The sequence below is a fragment of the Gadus macrocephalus genome, chromosome 16, assembly GCF_031168955.1.
Source record: "Gadus macrocephalus chromosome 16, ASM3116895v1".
Taxonomy (NCBI): Eukaryota; Metazoa; Chordata; class Actinopteri; order Gadiformes; family Gadidae; genus Gadus; species Gadus macrocephalus.
The window spans coordinates 14,585,033-14,601,251 of record NC_082397.1 but is presented as its reverse complement, the minus strand read 5'-3'; the positions used below and the strand labels follow the sequence as shown (position 1 = coordinate 14,601,251).

The following is a 16,219-nucleotide window of genomic DNA, read 5'->3' as shown; positions in this document are numbered from 1 at the left end:
GTCCCTTGGAGATATTAAAGACGGTAAGGGTCTTCTTTCTGCTCACTTCAAATATGACTTTTATTTTGCAAAAATGCAAAAAAGATATTGATCTGTTTCTCTCCCTCTCTCTTACCTTGCCCTCGTAGAACCTTTCCCGCCTGTCTGTGAGCACGGAGCGGATGACGTTCCCGGAGTACTCAATCACCATCTCTCCGGCCTCAATGGTTCTCTTGCAGAACAGCCCGCGACCGTGGATGGGAGATCTGGGGGGGGGAAACACGCAGGGATGAGGTTATAATAGGTGACCTAACTGACAAACGTAATTGATTGTACCTGCAGGGCATTTTCTATTCACGCCGTCGAATGTGTTGTTTGTGATCATTGTCATTCACCCCGTGAATGTGGATATTTTTGAGCTGGATGATTTTTAGAAATTCATTTAAAATCGGTGCGATATGATTATTATTATTTTTTTAATTGAGCTCTAAAAACTCATTCTGCCGTGTTGATGCCAACTTTAAGGCCAGAGAGATCTAGGTTAATTGCGCCAACTCTGCATGGAAAGATCTCATATTAAACCTCAAAAAGTGAGCCTTGCATTTGAGGATGGCCGGGATATGGAAAACGAGGGGGTGCATATGTGCGTAATTTGTACCTTTAACAGACAAAAATACTGCAGTTCTGTCTGTTATATTAAGATATGCCCTATATGTTCCTCTGTTTCCATTCAAGTGAGGAAGATCTCTTCTGTTCTTACCTGTAAACCCCAACGGTCTCCTTGGATGTTGTTTTAAGCTGGTTGAACCTAACGGCCAGGGGGAGCTCCAAGGACAGACGCCTGCAACACCACAACAGAGAGGGACACATTCATGTTGGTGACCAGTGCTCTTCAATGCCTTGTCAAAATATAACAACAAACCAAACTGAACATTAAAGAAGGACAGGATGCTGAGGGAGCCCACCTGGCCATCGTGAGATCCTCTTCCTCTTCCTGTGGCCGGTACCGAGGTGGCTGGCGGTGTTTGGAGGCCAGGAAGTTGAATACGTCGAATGCAGACCTCCTAGTTGCAACAAAAGGAAGAGGTTTGAATCACAAGAACACACATGAACACCAATGTTAGCAGGAACGACAGTACACAAAAGAGGTGGACAAGAAAGTATCTGCTTGGCAAGACTGCCATAAATTCCATAATTGTCATCTGACTGTTCATTTTATAGAGACTTTATTTGCATCAATACCTCCTTAAACAGAATTCTTCATTTATACCTGATGGCATTCATGTAAACCTTGACATCTTCTACTCCTACCCCGAAGTGAATCAAATACAGAATAGGGAATGGGTTAACAGGGAGAAGTTCAGTAAATGGCTCCCACTGAAGAGGGGCTGATGAAGACTCGGTACCAGGGTCGGGAACCAACGCTACAGTGTGGGCCCGTCCGGGCAGGGCTCCCTACCTGTGGTGGGTCTCTGCGCGCGCTGCCCCGTGGGGGTTGGCCGGGGGCGCGGTGGTGTCCCCGGGCTTGTGGAAGCGGAAGCGGTAGCTGCGGCAGTGTCTGGCGCCGCAGAGCTGCTCCAGCAGGAAGACCACCGCCTCGTGCACCACGCCCAGCATCCTCAGACCGTTGACGCCTGGGGCCGGAGCAGGGACACACACGCGTAGATGTGAGCATGGATCTTCAATGACTCACCAGGTTGTTGGTGGTTTAAAAAGGAGTTAGGAATAATAAAACATACACGTGCTAATGAGGCTGATGATAATGATGAATGAAGCTCACCTTCGAAAGACAGCTCTTTGAGTCGGGCGTTGGAGCGAGCTTGCTGTACTTTATCAGTCAGGGATTTCCAAGCCTCTGTATTGAGAGGGCAGACAGAACATCCGTCACACACACACACACACACACACACACACACACACACACACACACACACACACACACACACACACACACACACACACACACACACACACACACACACACACACACACACACACACACACACACACACACACACACACACGGCATTGTAGTACAATGCGGTCTGGCTGTTGTAGATCGGTTGTATTCCATGTGAGACACATTGTATAACAATGGTAGCATTAGACTGGTTATTAAAAAGGGGCTAAATTGTTAAGTACTTTGCAGTGTTTTCCTCTCACCTTCGATACTCTCACAGCGGATGTGGAAGCCGTCCTCACTGCGGATTTCAAAGATGATGCCCTTCTTAGGCTTACTGTCTAGGACAGAGTCCTCTGCATCGCCTTCCTGCTCTGGCAGCGAGGCCACCAGGGGGGGGCCCGGGGCCCCAGAGCCCCCCCCTGGGGCCTTGTCCTTCTCCACGGCTCTCCCCGTCAGGGCACATGTTTCAGAAGACTTTGGATCGGGGACACTGGAGACAACAAGGAAGAGCAAATTGGGTGAGCATCGGAAAACTACACGATGAGGACTGGATTTGTGCATCCGTTGGGGTGTTGGCAGAAAACCTACCTCTTGTTGGGTGGCTTGTCTGTGGGTGTTGCCGTGTCCATAGGCCCAGATGAACTAAACTCTTTGGATCTACAGAAAACACATATTTGGTCACAAAACATTTAGCATTCCATCCAATAAATATTACAGGACTCTATTACAAGCATCGTTCGAGATAGCCTTTTGGTCTGTTCCATTACCGAAACAAGGAAACTGGTTTGCTACATACTTTCCTCACACTCTAACTTGGGATGCTGCAAGTGGCTCTTAGAAATAGAAGAAGATAACATAGCCTATATTTCTATCAATCTTCCATCCTTCAATCAATTCACATGTCTCACCCCAGGTTTGCGGATGGTCGTCTTTCAGGGTTGTTGTACGGCTCCTTCTTCTGCAAGGTCTTGGGTTTCTTCCCACTAGATTTGTCGGGGCTCTGCCTGCTTCTCTTGGCCTTCTGCTTGCCTTTCCCCGCTCCACAGACGTTGAGTGTGGACGATGCAACAGCGTTGGAACGCTGCATTTGTTCCAAGGTAGTAGATCTGGAGCCCGGAGAGTGTCCGGGAGCCTTGGTGTGAGTGAACACCCCGACCATGCCCGTAGATGACCCCACTGTGGTGACTTGTCCCGGGGCTCGGGTCACACAGGCTAGGGGGCCGGTGTTCTGACTGGTCTCCATGGTCTGGGCTCTGTGGTGGGGTAGACGGTGTAGGTGCTGCAGCTGACCGACAATGCTGTCCTTCTCCCCCGGTTGTGTGACGGCCATGCTGAACGTCTGCGGGGTGGGCAGGACACAGATGCTACTGGCAATGCAGGTCTGGACAGTGGAGCCCATGTGGGACATCAGGGGGGTTCCTCCTGCTGGCTGAAGCACCATGGGCTGATCAGACAAGCCTAGGCCGTGGGGCCCGGCCTTAAAGAGGAGGTTGCCGATCGACCCGGTGAGCTCGGTGGCACCGAGGACCGGGGTCGTGAGAGACACAGATCCTGGAGCGATGAGGCCAGTCGCTCCACTGGGAGCAACCGACACAACATTTAAAACAGACTGATTGGAGTTAAGACTAGAGACTGTGCAGGGCAAGAGGTGAGTGGAGTCATGACGCATACCAGCCTGGCCACCAGCAGAAATGGGAATTCTGTGCTGAAGGATAGGCTCAAAGTACATAACCCCGCCTTGTTTGGGCCTCTTGATGATGTTGGGGACCTTGCGTTGGGAGGTGGTGAACTCAACTAGTCCTCCGGGCGGACCAGGAATGCCAGCAGTGATTTGAGAGCCAGACAGGTTGATAAGGGTCATGTTTGGAGTGCCCACTTCAGATGGTGCCAGAGTTGGCTGACCGCGGGACCGAGCTAGCTTTTTGGTCTTTCTTGGCTGCAGACGGGAAATCGGTCGCTTCTTGCCATGTGCAGAGGCCAACAAAGCTGGGGAAGAGGCCATGGAAGAGGCGCTAGACACTAAAGGACCCAATTCACGAGGCCGGCCAGCGTCTGACACAAGAATCTGGGACTGGTCGTGGGGCTTGGATGACACTCCAATGAGGAGCCCTGAGGTTGTGCTGGGGATGCCAGTCTGAAAGCCTGTCTGCGTTCCTGTGAAGGTGTGGATCTGTGGGTGGTGGGACATGGTGCCCAAGACTTTTCCCCCTGCCGGGAAGATTGTAGAAGCTGAGGAAAGCCCAGTATTAAGCCCAGTGGTTAGGGTCATTGAGCTCAATACTGCGGAGGTGCTGGTGTCCATCACTCCCGTGGCACTGATCTTTTGGGGGACACCATTTGGAAGAGTCTGGAGAACGTATAGCGGCTGGAACTGTTGGTTGACCAAGATTAGCTTTTCAGGGCCTTGTTTAAGGACCGCTGGACCGGCCACCTGAGCCTGGGAAGGGCCTGGGCCGTGGATCGGGCCAGGGCTGCCCGCTGAAGCCGAGGAGGAGGCAGTGATGTATGTCTGGCCTTGATGAGGCAAAGAGGGGGAGCTAGGCAGACCCGGGGTAGCAGAGTTTCTAGCTAGGTCCTGGGTCCCCGGGGACTCCACCACTTGGCCAAGAGCAGGGCTGGGAATGAACTGTTCAGGAGTGTCATGCTCTTCTGCCAGCGGAGTATCCCTCGTGGACAGCGCTTTGCCGTCATGCTGGTTCTGCGATGGCGACACACTGGACCCCTTTCTCTTCTTCTCAGCACTCTTCTCCCCACTAATGGCTTCTGGGTCGGCAGCCAAGCCCAGCATTGTGCGGTCGGCGGTTTCTGAGATGAGACTTCCAGCGGTGTGGTTTTGGCCGCTGCTGACAGAGGGGCGGGTGGTCAGGACAGAGAGGTCGGAGGGTAACGCCAGAGGAAGACCGTAGGGCTCTTCTACAGATATTGAGCTGCTCACACCGCTCTCAACGGCGCTGCCACCGTCACCGCTGGCGAGAGGCTGGGAGAAGTCATCGAACAGGATGTCCTTGCGCCGATTTACGTCAACGTCGACGTAGCCCAAGAGCTCTGAGGAGGAGGGCTCGGGTTGTTGGCCCAAAGCCTGCATGGACATGGAGGGCGTGTTGAGGACAAACTCCATGATGTCGGACGGCAGGATGTTGCCACAGTCGTCGCTGTTATTGTTGTCGGAATCTGACTTGAGGAGCTCAGTGCTAAGGGAAAGCTGGTTGTCAAGGGGATCTTGACCCTGGCTTTGGGATTTGACCCCACCTCCAAGAGGAAGACTATTATCTTTCTGATTCTTTCTGCCCTCCCTGTTGTTGCTTCCAACTCCTCCTCCTCCTCCTCCTCCTCCACCTCCACCCCCTGCTGCTGCTGCTGCTCCACCGTTGTCCGCCTCCTTGCTTGTGTCATGGGACTCCAGTTTCTCAGCATGCCTCTCGCGGCCCTTTCTTTTGCCAGTGTTTCTGTGCGAGCTGGAAGTGGCTGAGGTGGTTGTGGCGGTGGTGGTTGTGACGGTGGTGGTGGGACAGGCGCTGGCGTCGCTCTCTGAGCCGTCGTCCACTCCGTCCAGCTGACCGATTTGCTGCTTGCTCAAGCTTCTGTTAAACAAACAGACAAATTCAATTCTAGCCATATTTAGACAAGAGTACATCTTATAAAAAAATATTAACATTATTCATGTCATACTCACATTTGACTCAGTGCGTCGTCTCCGGAGTTGTCTTGTGCCTGCAGTTCCTCCTCATCCTTCAGGAACCTCTGCAGCTGGGAGCTCCTTCCCAGACAGCGGTCCAGCCCCTCGATCGAAGGCAAGCCCCCGCTGGGGTTTATGATGGTCCGGGTGAAGTTGTAGTAGTACGCGTCCTTGTCCCGGTGCTTCATCATACCCTCCTCTTCATCCCCGCTCTCCCCCGAGGAGGAGGTGGTGCTCCTGTCGTCCGCCCCGTCCACCTGTCCCTCGGCGGACCTCCGGCTGCCCCCGCTCCTCCTCTTGGCCACGCCCACCGGCCCCGCCCCGTCTGCGCTGCCGTAGAACGGGAGGTCCTCCTCGCCGTACGAGCGGACGCCGTAGAACGGCGTGAGGCCGAAGAACATGTTTGAGCGTGCGCGGGCGCTGCGGCGAGGGTAGCGGCGCTTGGCCGAGCCCGAGCCGTCACTGTCGTCCTCGTGGTGCTTGTCGTCGAGGCCCCGGCCCTCCGGGTCGTCGTCCTCCGGCCCGTCCCCCTCGTCCTCGGGGCCGTGTGGCAGGAGGCCGTGGTGACGGTGGTGGTGGAGGTGATGGTGGTGGCGGAGGTCGGCGAGCTCTTTGCGGCGCTCCCCGTCCTCCGGCTGGGTCTGGGAGTCGGACTCTGAGCCGTCGCTGCTGCTGGCGGACGCAGAGGAGAAGACGGCCGAGCGGGGGGAGTGGCGGGCGGCCGGGCCCGAGGAAGAGATGGTGGAGGTGGTGTTGGTGGTGGAGCAGCAGGAGGCGGTGCTGCTCGCACTGGTTCCGTTAGGGTCGGTGTTGACGTCGGTCTTGAGTGGGGTTGAATGGGGCGCTTTGGGTGGTCTTTTTTTGTCCCTGGATGACAATGAAAGCTGGTTGCCTGTCGTTTTTGAGTAACATGGGGTAAAGGTCTTCACCCCCCTCTCTGCAGATAAACTGGCCTGTGGCTGTTGTAGGCTCTCCACGGTGGGACTGTTCTTACGATCAGAAGGGAAGCCCTCCCTGCTCTTTGAGGATCGGTCTACTCCATGGCCCTCCATCTCCTCCTCAACCTTACCATGGACCTTGGCACTGTTTCCCAGGGTTGGAGCTTTGCTGCTACTGCTGTTGCAAGAGCTTGGGGTTTGTGCGGGCGTGTTGTTTACAGTGCTTGTGGTAGTTTTAGAATTATGATTCAGGGGTGAGGCTTTGTTGTTACCGATGGGCAGAGCCTTCTCACGGTCATGATCCTGGGACACCTCTTTGCTCCCCGACGTTCTACCTTTTGAGTTCTTGTCTTTGGAAGCTGGGGCCACGATGTGGGAGGGGCCACGTTGGCTGATGTCCTCCTCCACCGGTGACCTAGAAGACCACAGTGGTTTCATCGCTGCAGTGGGGGCAGGCCCTGAAGAGTAGTCTTGTGACTTCCGTGTCCCACCCTTCTGCAGGGCTGGCTGTGGGGAGCCAGATTTTCCCAAAGCAGAATCATTGTACAGAGGGGTCGGTATGGAAGGCCCGGTCCCGACTCCCGTTTCCTTCCCCGTCATGAGCTTGTCCCGAGGCTGGTTGCTGTTGCTGATAAATGTGCCAACAGGTTTGCCCTGCTTGTCTGCAGTCTTGAGGTTACAACCCTTTTGTTGTCCTGTGAGAACAGCGGTCCCAACTGGAGGAGAGGACTGGCCTGTACCAGCAGGAGTCAGCCTGGCGCCCCTAATTTCTCCTCCAATTTTAGACTGACTGCTGCTTCTTCCATCTTTCACCGGTACTTTGCTTCTCTCTGTGCCTCTGTAGTTGGGGGAATCTCTTGAGGGCGGTCTACCCCTTTCAGAGTCTCGACTGGAAGGTCTGCTTTTCTCCTGGCCTGGGTCCTTGACTCTTTCTGTATCCCTGCCATATCGTTTATGCTTGTCAGGGTCCCTGAGCCCTGAATCTCTGCTTGACTTGTTTCTTTCAGTGTCCCTATAGCTTTGATCTGTGGAAAAGGGCTTGTCCTCGTCTGCGTCTTTACTGCTGGGATCTTTGCTGGCCCCTCTTCCCTTCTCAGAGTCTCTGAGGCTCGGCTCTCTACCGAGGACTCGTCCCCTCTCCGTCTCCTTCAGCCCAGTGTCTTTGTTTAGTGGACTCCCTTTGTCTGGCTCTTTGGAGGTCAGCCTTCCCTTATCAGCATCATTCTGGCCCATGTCTCTAGGAATTCTGTACTTGTCAGAGTCCTTTGAGGTCTGTTCCCGGCATGAGCTTCTGACCTTGTCCATGTCCCTGGCGCCTGGATCTCTTGAAGATGATTGTGATTGTGGTGTTGGTGGTGGTGGTGGCGGTGGTCTGGTTCGTTCTGTGGAGTACATTCGAGTCCTCTCCCCTTCCCTCAAGGTGGAATCCTTACCGGAGCTTCTGATCTTCTCTGGGTCTCTGGCAGGTGAGGGTATGAGTGGAGGGGGTGAGGTGAGGGGTCGTGACGGGGGTGGTGGAGGGGAGGTCACCCCTCTCTGTCTGTTGGCGGGAGGAGAGAGGGAAGGGGTGCTGTGTCTCCGCGAGCCCATGTTTTGCACGCCAGAGCTCGGTAGGGGCTCTCTGCTTTGGCACCGAGCAGAATCTGAAAAACACACAAAATGTGAGGTTATGCAACATGATTACTAGTTATGACTTTTTTCGTTTTAACTGAAGGACAACCGACTTTGAATTAAAAAGAAAGAACGCTTTGAAGTTGCCAAAAGACAATAATGCTAGCAGATATATGTCGGTAAGGATAAGAGCTGAGGGATATGTTGGATGTACCTGGACTGGACATGGGTTTGGGGCATGGTGAACGCTGGCAAGGGGGGTAGCTGGGGTGTCTGTTCCTGGTATAAACTCTGAGTTTGGGAGTGTTCGTTGGGGAAAGGGCCTCTGAGCGCCTTGGCGAGTCAAATGGATCTGGAAAGTCTTTATCGGTCAGCAGAAATAACACAAAATCTCTTTAATGTGCAGTTTAGGGACGTTGTCTCCTGCTATTGTATCAGCTGTTTGAACTAAATGTAGTGTGCACTTAAAAGATAAAAAAAGAGCCATGTGACCGCAAAGCTGCAACTACCTGAGGATGAAGGTGGGCTGTGAGCTATAGTGCGGTTGTCCTCAGGAGCCATCATGCTTCTGAACGCAGACTCTGCCACCGGGGGGCGACATACGAGGATCCTACAGGTATACACGCAACGCTTCCGAGCATCCAGAGTGCTCCAATACACTCTCGAACACCTTGGAAAGAGGAGGGGCAATAAAGAACACTTTGAGTTCGTATAATTAATTAGCCATTACTACATTCAATAGAATAGACTTGTAGATTTAAAGTTGTAATTATAGCGCTCCATGTTGAGTGATAATTAATAATTTAATAATTAAAATGTAATTGCGTAAAACTCACTGGTACTCAATGGGGAAGAGCTTGCGCTTGCAGTCTGAGAATTCAGTAAGTATCCCCAGGCACTCGATGGTCATGGAGCCTGTAACGACATGGATATGAATCAGCATCCTGGGAGGGATAGTAGAGTGCAAAAGGTAAACAACACTACAGCACCACGGTGGTAAACCTACCGATCATCATGTGGACATTCTCAGGCTCCAGGCCTGCCAGCCACTTCCTCCTCAGACTAATCCCCTCCAAGTCCACAAGGATCCTGCGTGTCACCTCAAAACCTGAGACCACCTGAAAAATAATTTATACAAAATGTTAAGCAAGGCACAAACCCCTGCATCTTACAACTGAACGAGTGGCCGTGTTACACATTGGAAGTCTCACAATATATGATAACATTCAAATCCTTCACCTCGCCCTTGATGAGGTCCCTGTGCCTGGGGCAGTAGACCTTCTTGTCCTCCAGGAAGACACAGTGACACTGACGTGCACACATGAAGTGGTAATAGCTGGAGCACGAGGTCAGGCAGCAGCCCACCGTGGCTCCTGGCCGCTGACACTTCTCACAGCGCTGAAACACAGACCGCACACACACACATGCAGTTCATACGTCTAGTCCATCTCCCAACGTGGATCCTTGATGCCTGGTGATTACGGCGTCGGACCCCCAGCCGAGTCAGGACTCAAACCCTGAGGTCCCCCGATGACTAACCCCCCCCCCCCCCCCCCCCCCCCCCCAACGTTCCCTGAGGACATGTTTCCGCTAGTCGCTTTAGATAGAAGCCTCTAATATGGCTAAGATGGTACATGGTAACCTATAGAGAGAACAACACCATTTCTTACCAGGTGTTTCCCTCGGAGGACGGCCATGTGGACGTTCTTCAGGGAGCCGTCGTCGTCCTCAAAGACCTCGGCGGACCACAGGGCGCAGTTGACGTGTGTCCACTCGTTCTGCCCGATGTACAGCAGCCTGCCCCCCTCCTGCAACGCACAGAGGGACATGGCCCCCGTCAGCATGTTCGCCATTGCTAAGCATAACCACTAAAACAGGCGTGTGCGTGTGTGCGTGTCCGTGCGTGTGTGTGTGGGGTCGGCGTCTCTGCTCACATTGGTGTTTTCGTCCCCGTACTTGAGACACAGAATGCACAGGCGGTTATCGCTGACGCCCAGGGGGGGTGGGCGCTCCGGGCCCTCGTCGCGGTCTGGAGGGAGAGAGGAAGAGGTGAGTCACGACACAAGACTCATTACACACCGGACAACACCGGATGGCCTGTGTGTGTGTGTGTGTGTGTGTGTGTGTGTGTGTGTGTGTGTGTGTGTGTGTGTGTGTGTGTGTGTGTGTGTGTGTGTGTGTGTGTGTGTGTGTGAGAGAGAGGGGTGGAGGCCGGCCGTACCGGGGAGAAGCGGAGGTGGCGGGGGTAGGGATAGGGGCAGTGGTGCGGTGGACGTGGGGGAGTCCGGCTCTCCGGGGGTCCTGGGGCGAGGGGCTGGAATGATCTTCTTGCTGAGGAGAGGGTGCTCGAAGAGGGAGAGGCCCTCTCGCTCCTGCCACTGGGCGTAGTTATGGTCCAGGGACGGAGGCAGCACAGCGTTGGGGAGGAGGCCTCCGCTGAGAGGGGGAGAGGAGGGCGTTTAGTACAGGCTCACCGGTGGACTGGGTAGCCCTGCCCATTCTGCCGGCGGTTTGGTTTGCACAAGCCCTGGCCCTTGGCCCTGCACAAGGGTCTGGAGAAGAGCAATTCATTTCTTTCTGCTTCCAATACGTTTTTGCGGGAGCCAATCACCAAGCTGGCTTTTCCACTTGGCGCGCTATTGGCTGGTTTAACACAATAATGACAGGGAAGCGACAGCAAGCAGCCAATCGCGTACAGAGTCAGTTGAACTAGGCCCGTTGATCAAGCCTCTTGTGCTGAAGAAAATGACGGCAGCTTCCCCAGACCAACGTGCAATCTACGATTGAGCTTGGTCTGGCAATAGCCAGACTAGATCACCGGAACAGGCAGCTGCTTATGTGGCCGTTACAAAATGGTTGCGTTAGACTCTGTAAACAACAGAATAGACAAAGTGTTCCCGTCTAACCGTAGGCCTACAAAGTAGAACAAAAGACCGGTAAGAAGGCGGTTTGAGTTGTGTTAGATCCATGTAATGATGGAATATCAGAATATAGAATACAGCTCATCTGTATTCAAAGCTCAGGGGGTGTGTTGGTATCAAGTACCGGCCTGTTTTTGGCTCTGATACAAAGATGCCAGAGAGTACCGTGGTTTAAAAAAAAAATGTGGGTGTTTTACAGTACTTCTAGTGAGCTATTGACCTTTCAATAACCAATAAACACTAAATTTGAACACAATCAGGCCGCAGAATTGGGCACCCTTCTTCATCCGTTTCTTTTTAACCATTCTGAACGTAAATAATTGGCTGTGAATCTCCGATGTTGGAAAAAAAACGTTATCAGCAATGAATAAGCTGGAGAGTCAATCATTTAATAAACAATCAGGTGTAAATACACAAGAAAACCACAAATCTGACCACACCGATTGGATGATTGGCGCAGGACATGAAATGTGAGACTGTTGGGAATGCCTCCCATATTGCCTAGAGTCAAGGCCGATAGACAGACTGGGAAACCCAATAGCCAAATGTGCTGCGTGGTTTGTGTGTGTATGCGTATGCGTGCGAGATCAATGTACTGTGATATTAACTGCAATGCACAAAATTACAATAGCACATCCTCAAAGGAAGGTCTGCTACGCAATAACTATCATCATAAATTTAATGCGATGACTTAAGCAGTAGAGGGCAAGCCATACTGCCATACACTGTTTTCCAGCCAAGGGGAGAGCACCATCACAGTGAAACACGGCCAAGTTAATTTGACGTTTACGTTTGACTAAGACTTCAATGAGAACTAGCTGCCAACACCCCACCACGTCGAGTGACCGACCTCCCTTACAGTGGACCTCCCTCACATTGGGCCATAGCGTCAGTTTAGCTACCATATTCATACTAAACATTCAGGCATTTTTTTGTTCAGAAGAGTCAGCAAATGTAACATCTTTGGGAGTTCAGACAGTCAGTTGAAAAAGCAATCATTGATAAATATGCAGCCCAATTAGCCCTCAAATCTTCAGTTACTTCAGAAGAAAATGTGGAAGATTCAAGGAAATCTCCCGTCCACCCTACTAGCATGACTAAGGAGTGACCTTGTGATTATATTGGGGTTGCAAAGGGTGTGGAGACGCCATGAACCCACCTCATCATCTGACTGATTCTCCATTGCTGCATTGACCCCACAGGCCTCCTGCTACACCGAGGTTTTGTCCCATCTAATTGGGTGCTGCAGCTTGACTCTGGGATATAAGTGGCTCTTTATCCCTGGTCATGGTTCAGAGATAAGGAAGATTGAGCGTGAAATCCCAGAAGTAAATTGGTCACCTCGAACCAAAGTCAAGTGTTTTATTCCAAGAAGTTAAAAGGTGGGGGGGTTCCACTGGGACGGTAACCAGAAACGGGTCAGTCGCGGTGAAATTGACTGTCTGAATGACAGCAGTGCTGAGCTTCTGACGGAATGATCTGGGACAAAGAATTGAGCACAAACTGCTGCTACCAGATGAAACCTTAGCTGGTGGGAGCATTGTGCTCCCACCAGAAGATCAACAAATATTAGCATTTGTTTTACATTCACCGAATGCACCATCTGCTCTCTGCTGCACTATTTATTGTGGAGTGTAGGCCATTCATTTAAATGATTATGGTGGTAGTAAAACTCACTTGGCAGAGACTTTCTGTGCTTCCCAGAAGCTGGACTCCTTGACTTTAAACCATGGGAAGACTCGTTCCATTTGCTGCAACAGAAACATTAGGGTTATATATTTGCACATCAGCATCCTGCAAAACCAATTTGGTGTGCCTCCATTCAAGTCCGAAAATAAGCTTTATTTATACCACAGAAAAATATATACGTTTACAACTGTGCAATGTGTTTGTATTAACGACATTCTGGAATATCGAGTAATAGATAATGAACAGCAGAGTCTCCCTATAAAACACAGCACATACATAAATTCAATCTGTTTCTGCATATTTATAGTGGGCTTTCTCCTACCTGGATGAAGAAGGACTTGACCATACTGTTGGCCTTGCGGCTCTCTGGCTGTCCGCCATCACTGTTCATAGCTGCCTGGAGGACTCTCACAATGTCATCGCTGAACTCCAGCTGCAGAGGAAGAACAAGGCACACCATGAAGGACAGCGTCTTCATCTGGCCTTTGCAAGTACGCGCGCACGCCAGCTCGCACACACGGACAGACTCCAAGGACAGTGAACCAAAAAGGTCACCCTCGATTTTATATTGAAACCCACTTGACTTGGACTCTGTTCCTGCCTCCATCTTTTATGATGAGTTGTTCACTGCTCTCTGAGCTAAACCCAGGCTATTGCAGGAAATAAGTTGAACAACATCTGAATGTTTTGCTACATCGTTTATCCACAATAACAGGATGGATTTAACGGAACTGAGAATACACAAGGGAAATGCCACAAAAACATGCCTGATGATTGAAAGTGGAAAAGCTGCACAAACAGCAACAGCAACGCTAGTTTTGTGTACATTATGACAGCAGCCCTCATAACTCCACCTCCTGGTATTAGAAATGTACCCGGTCCGGAGAGCGGACGCCAGAGGTCCGATGACGGGACCGCTTGGAAGGCGGGGGCCACACACTCACCACTGACTTGTAGCGGCCCTGGTCCAGTTTCCTCTCCACAGACTCCAGGTCCGGAGGGGAGTCGCTGGGGACGGAGGGTGTCGCCTCGGTCAGGACCGGGGGGTCGGGACCCTCGGGGGAGCGCCGGGACGGGAGGCTCTCCTCCGTCTCCGGGTTCAACTCCGGAGGCTTCGCCGCCTGGAACAATGGGAGGTTGACTTAGAACGGTCCATGTGTGGCCGTGAATGCACGTTCGGCACATTTTGAAAGAGTAATGTGGATGCTGCTGTCAGCTTTGGTACTAGATTACTCACAAACGAAACCCGACCGCAGTTTTATTCAATTAATAAGCAATGGTGGAGAAGAAGAAAAAAATAATAGGACATCGGATGCATCATTCTTTAAAAGCAAAGAAGAGGTTTAAAGGACGTTGCTAAATTGAATGAACCTATAAATGTATATTCTTCCGGCAGTGAATTAGTCGCCATCGTTTGTCTACGTGGAACAGACATGCTACGGGCGCGGAGCTCGTACTAATAATACCAATAACAACAACACCAGCGTCCCCTTCTCACTTGTCTGTAGCGCAGCACGTGTGTGGACGTGCGTGAGTTGAGCAGCGCGGTCAGGACGTGGCGCACGCTGCCCTGCAGCTCCTCCTCCAGGGCCGTCCTCCACGCCGCCGGCTGGCGCTCCTTGCAGCAGGTGGAGCAGGTGTACGGCAGGCTCTCCGGCAGCTTGGACACCAGCTCGTACAGCTCGTCTGGACGGGGGGACGGGAGGAGGCAGAAGGCGACGAGCCCGTTAATAGTCGCGTTCGGGGTATCGCCCACAGGCAGGGACGCAAACACACGGACAGACGGACAGAAGGACAGATGGACGCACAAACCTGTGAGGTTCTCGCACTTGGCGTGGACCCAGTGCTCGCAGCGGGCGCACTGCATCATCTTGCTGTCGTAGTCGTCGTCGTCGTAGCACTTGTCACACAGTGGACAGAAGTTCCCTGGAGGGAGACGGGATCACAGCAGGGGTTCGGTTAAGTTTTTGTTTTTTTACGGGATTCGGTCAATGAGAACAAATGGTGGTACCATACGCTTGGGATGTGGATGGGCTACATCACCCTCTTGCTGACAGAAATACGACTTTAGGATTCAGAGGACTGTAGACACAAATGTCTGCAGCAGAAGTCCATGCAGAATTCGTACAAATATATGCATTTCATTCTCAAAATAATCTCGGTGCCCTACATTACAGCATTCGGAAACGGCCCTAGTCCCCCGTGTTTACGCATCAAAATAATGAAAAACGGGGGTAAACAGCGCTGTCAGGGATAAAGTTAAGTCAGTAGATCCAGAGAAAATATGACGGTAAAAACCTCTAAACGGAAACGACTTGTCAACCAATGCAGCCAGCCGCCCGTGCATCCATGACCCATAATTACAGGAAGTGAGAGGCACTCCCACCGGGGCTGCTGGCCGTGCTAGCCACTAGCTTCTGCTAGTTTCAAATGCGGTACTTGAGGACTTCCGCACATCTGATCTCACCTTTAGCAAAGAGCTTGGCACAGTCATGGCACATGGAGAAGTCATGCGACCACTGGGCATCGAAGGACTTCCCTGGTTTGGTGGCGCCGCAGCTCTTGCAGTGCACACACTTGGTGCAAACCTAGAAACCAGACAGCACAGCCATTAATACATGGTGGGAGGCGGACATAGTCAAGAGGATGGTAAATTGTGGTCATAGTGTATAGTCAATTACAATATAAATTTGTTTTCATGACCTATTTCTACTATTTCTACCGTTTCTGACCTATTCAATCCAATCAATTGAAGCGTTGCATTAATGAACGTGTATATAGGTGTGACCTTGACCTTCAATGATTTAAATCTTTAAGCAGGTGACACTATGTTGACGTCTATAAAAAAAGTTGTTTGCAAAGTTCACAAAATTCTTGTCTCAGGACATTCAGCGTGACCTTACATAACTCAATAGGTTTGATGGTGATTCTGTTTGCAATTTGCCACATTATGTTTTGCTTTCAATAAATGTTGTTATCGTTTGTTTGATAACCCCTTTGTGTAAAGGAAGAGGCACTATCCAATCATATTAAAGTAGAAAACATTCTATAGACGGTTAGTCTAGGAGGATACACAATGTCCTGAAAAAAAAAAATGTTTGGCAGCATTTTGAAACCATTAACCATGTCTCAAAAATCATTCAGCCACATATATAACAAAATATAACACGTCTCGACGATCAGTCGACAATGGGTCTGGCGTGAATAATCTAAGTCGACTGATCAAACTCCTGGTCAAGGAAACCCCTTTGTAGCACCGTGGTTTATATCAGAACAGAAAATACAAGTCGAGTAACAAGACATCAGGCTACAGCCCACACTGGACCACATCCATCTGTGAGGCCGCCAGCTGAAGATAAGCGAGTCCGTACCCAGACTCTCTTCTTCTTGGTGGGCTTGGTGGGGTGCCGGGGGTCCAGGCAGTCGGGGTGATAGCTGTTACGGCACTCGTCGCACTCCAGCAGCTGCTGCTGCTGAGGAAGTGAGATGGGACGAGGGGTTC

The 16,219-nt window shown here is 51.5% G+C and overlaps 1 protein-coding gene across 1 annotated transcript in view; it reads right to left on the bottom strand.

Annotated features, from left to right (window-relative positions):
- kmt2a (lysine (K)-specific methyltransferase 2A) overlaps nucleotides 1-16,219 on the bottom strand; it is a 37,769-nt gene that overhangs the window by 4,989 nt on the left and 16,561 nt on the right. The window contains 24 exon segments of the mRNA XM_060074413.1: nucleotides 116-245; nucleotides 740-820; nucleotides 945-1,043; nucleotides 1,439-1,613; nucleotides 1,760-1,834; nucleotides 2,143-2,372; nucleotides 2,471-2,539; nucleotides 2,791-5,463; nucleotides 5,556-8,139; nucleotides 8,322-8,468; nucleotides 8,617-8,777; nucleotides 8,944-9,022; nucleotides 9,114-9,225; nucleotides 9,347-9,505; nucleotides 9,778-9,915; nucleotides 10,042-10,136; nucleotides 10,329-10,543; nucleotides 12,706-12,779; nucleotides 13,040-13,150; nucleotides 13,662-13,838; nucleotides 14,216-14,403; nucleotides 14,530-14,643; nucleotides 15,185-15,305; nucleotides 16,089-16,190. Coding sequence (XP_059930396.1) covers nucleotides 116-245; nucleotides 740-820; nucleotides 945-1,043; nucleotides 1,439-1,613; nucleotides 1,760-1,834; nucleotides 2,143-2,372; nucleotides 2,471-2,539; nucleotides 2,791-5,463; nucleotides 5,556-8,139; nucleotides 8,322-8,468; nucleotides 8,617-8,777; nucleotides 8,944-9,022; nucleotides 9,114-9,225; nucleotides 9,347-9,505; nucleotides 9,778-9,915; nucleotides 10,042-10,136; nucleotides 10,329-10,543; nucleotides 12,706-12,779; nucleotides 13,040-13,150; nucleotides 13,662-13,838; nucleotides 14,216-14,403; nucleotides 14,530-14,643; nucleotides 15,185-15,305; nucleotides 16,089-16,190 — 8,109 coding nt within the window.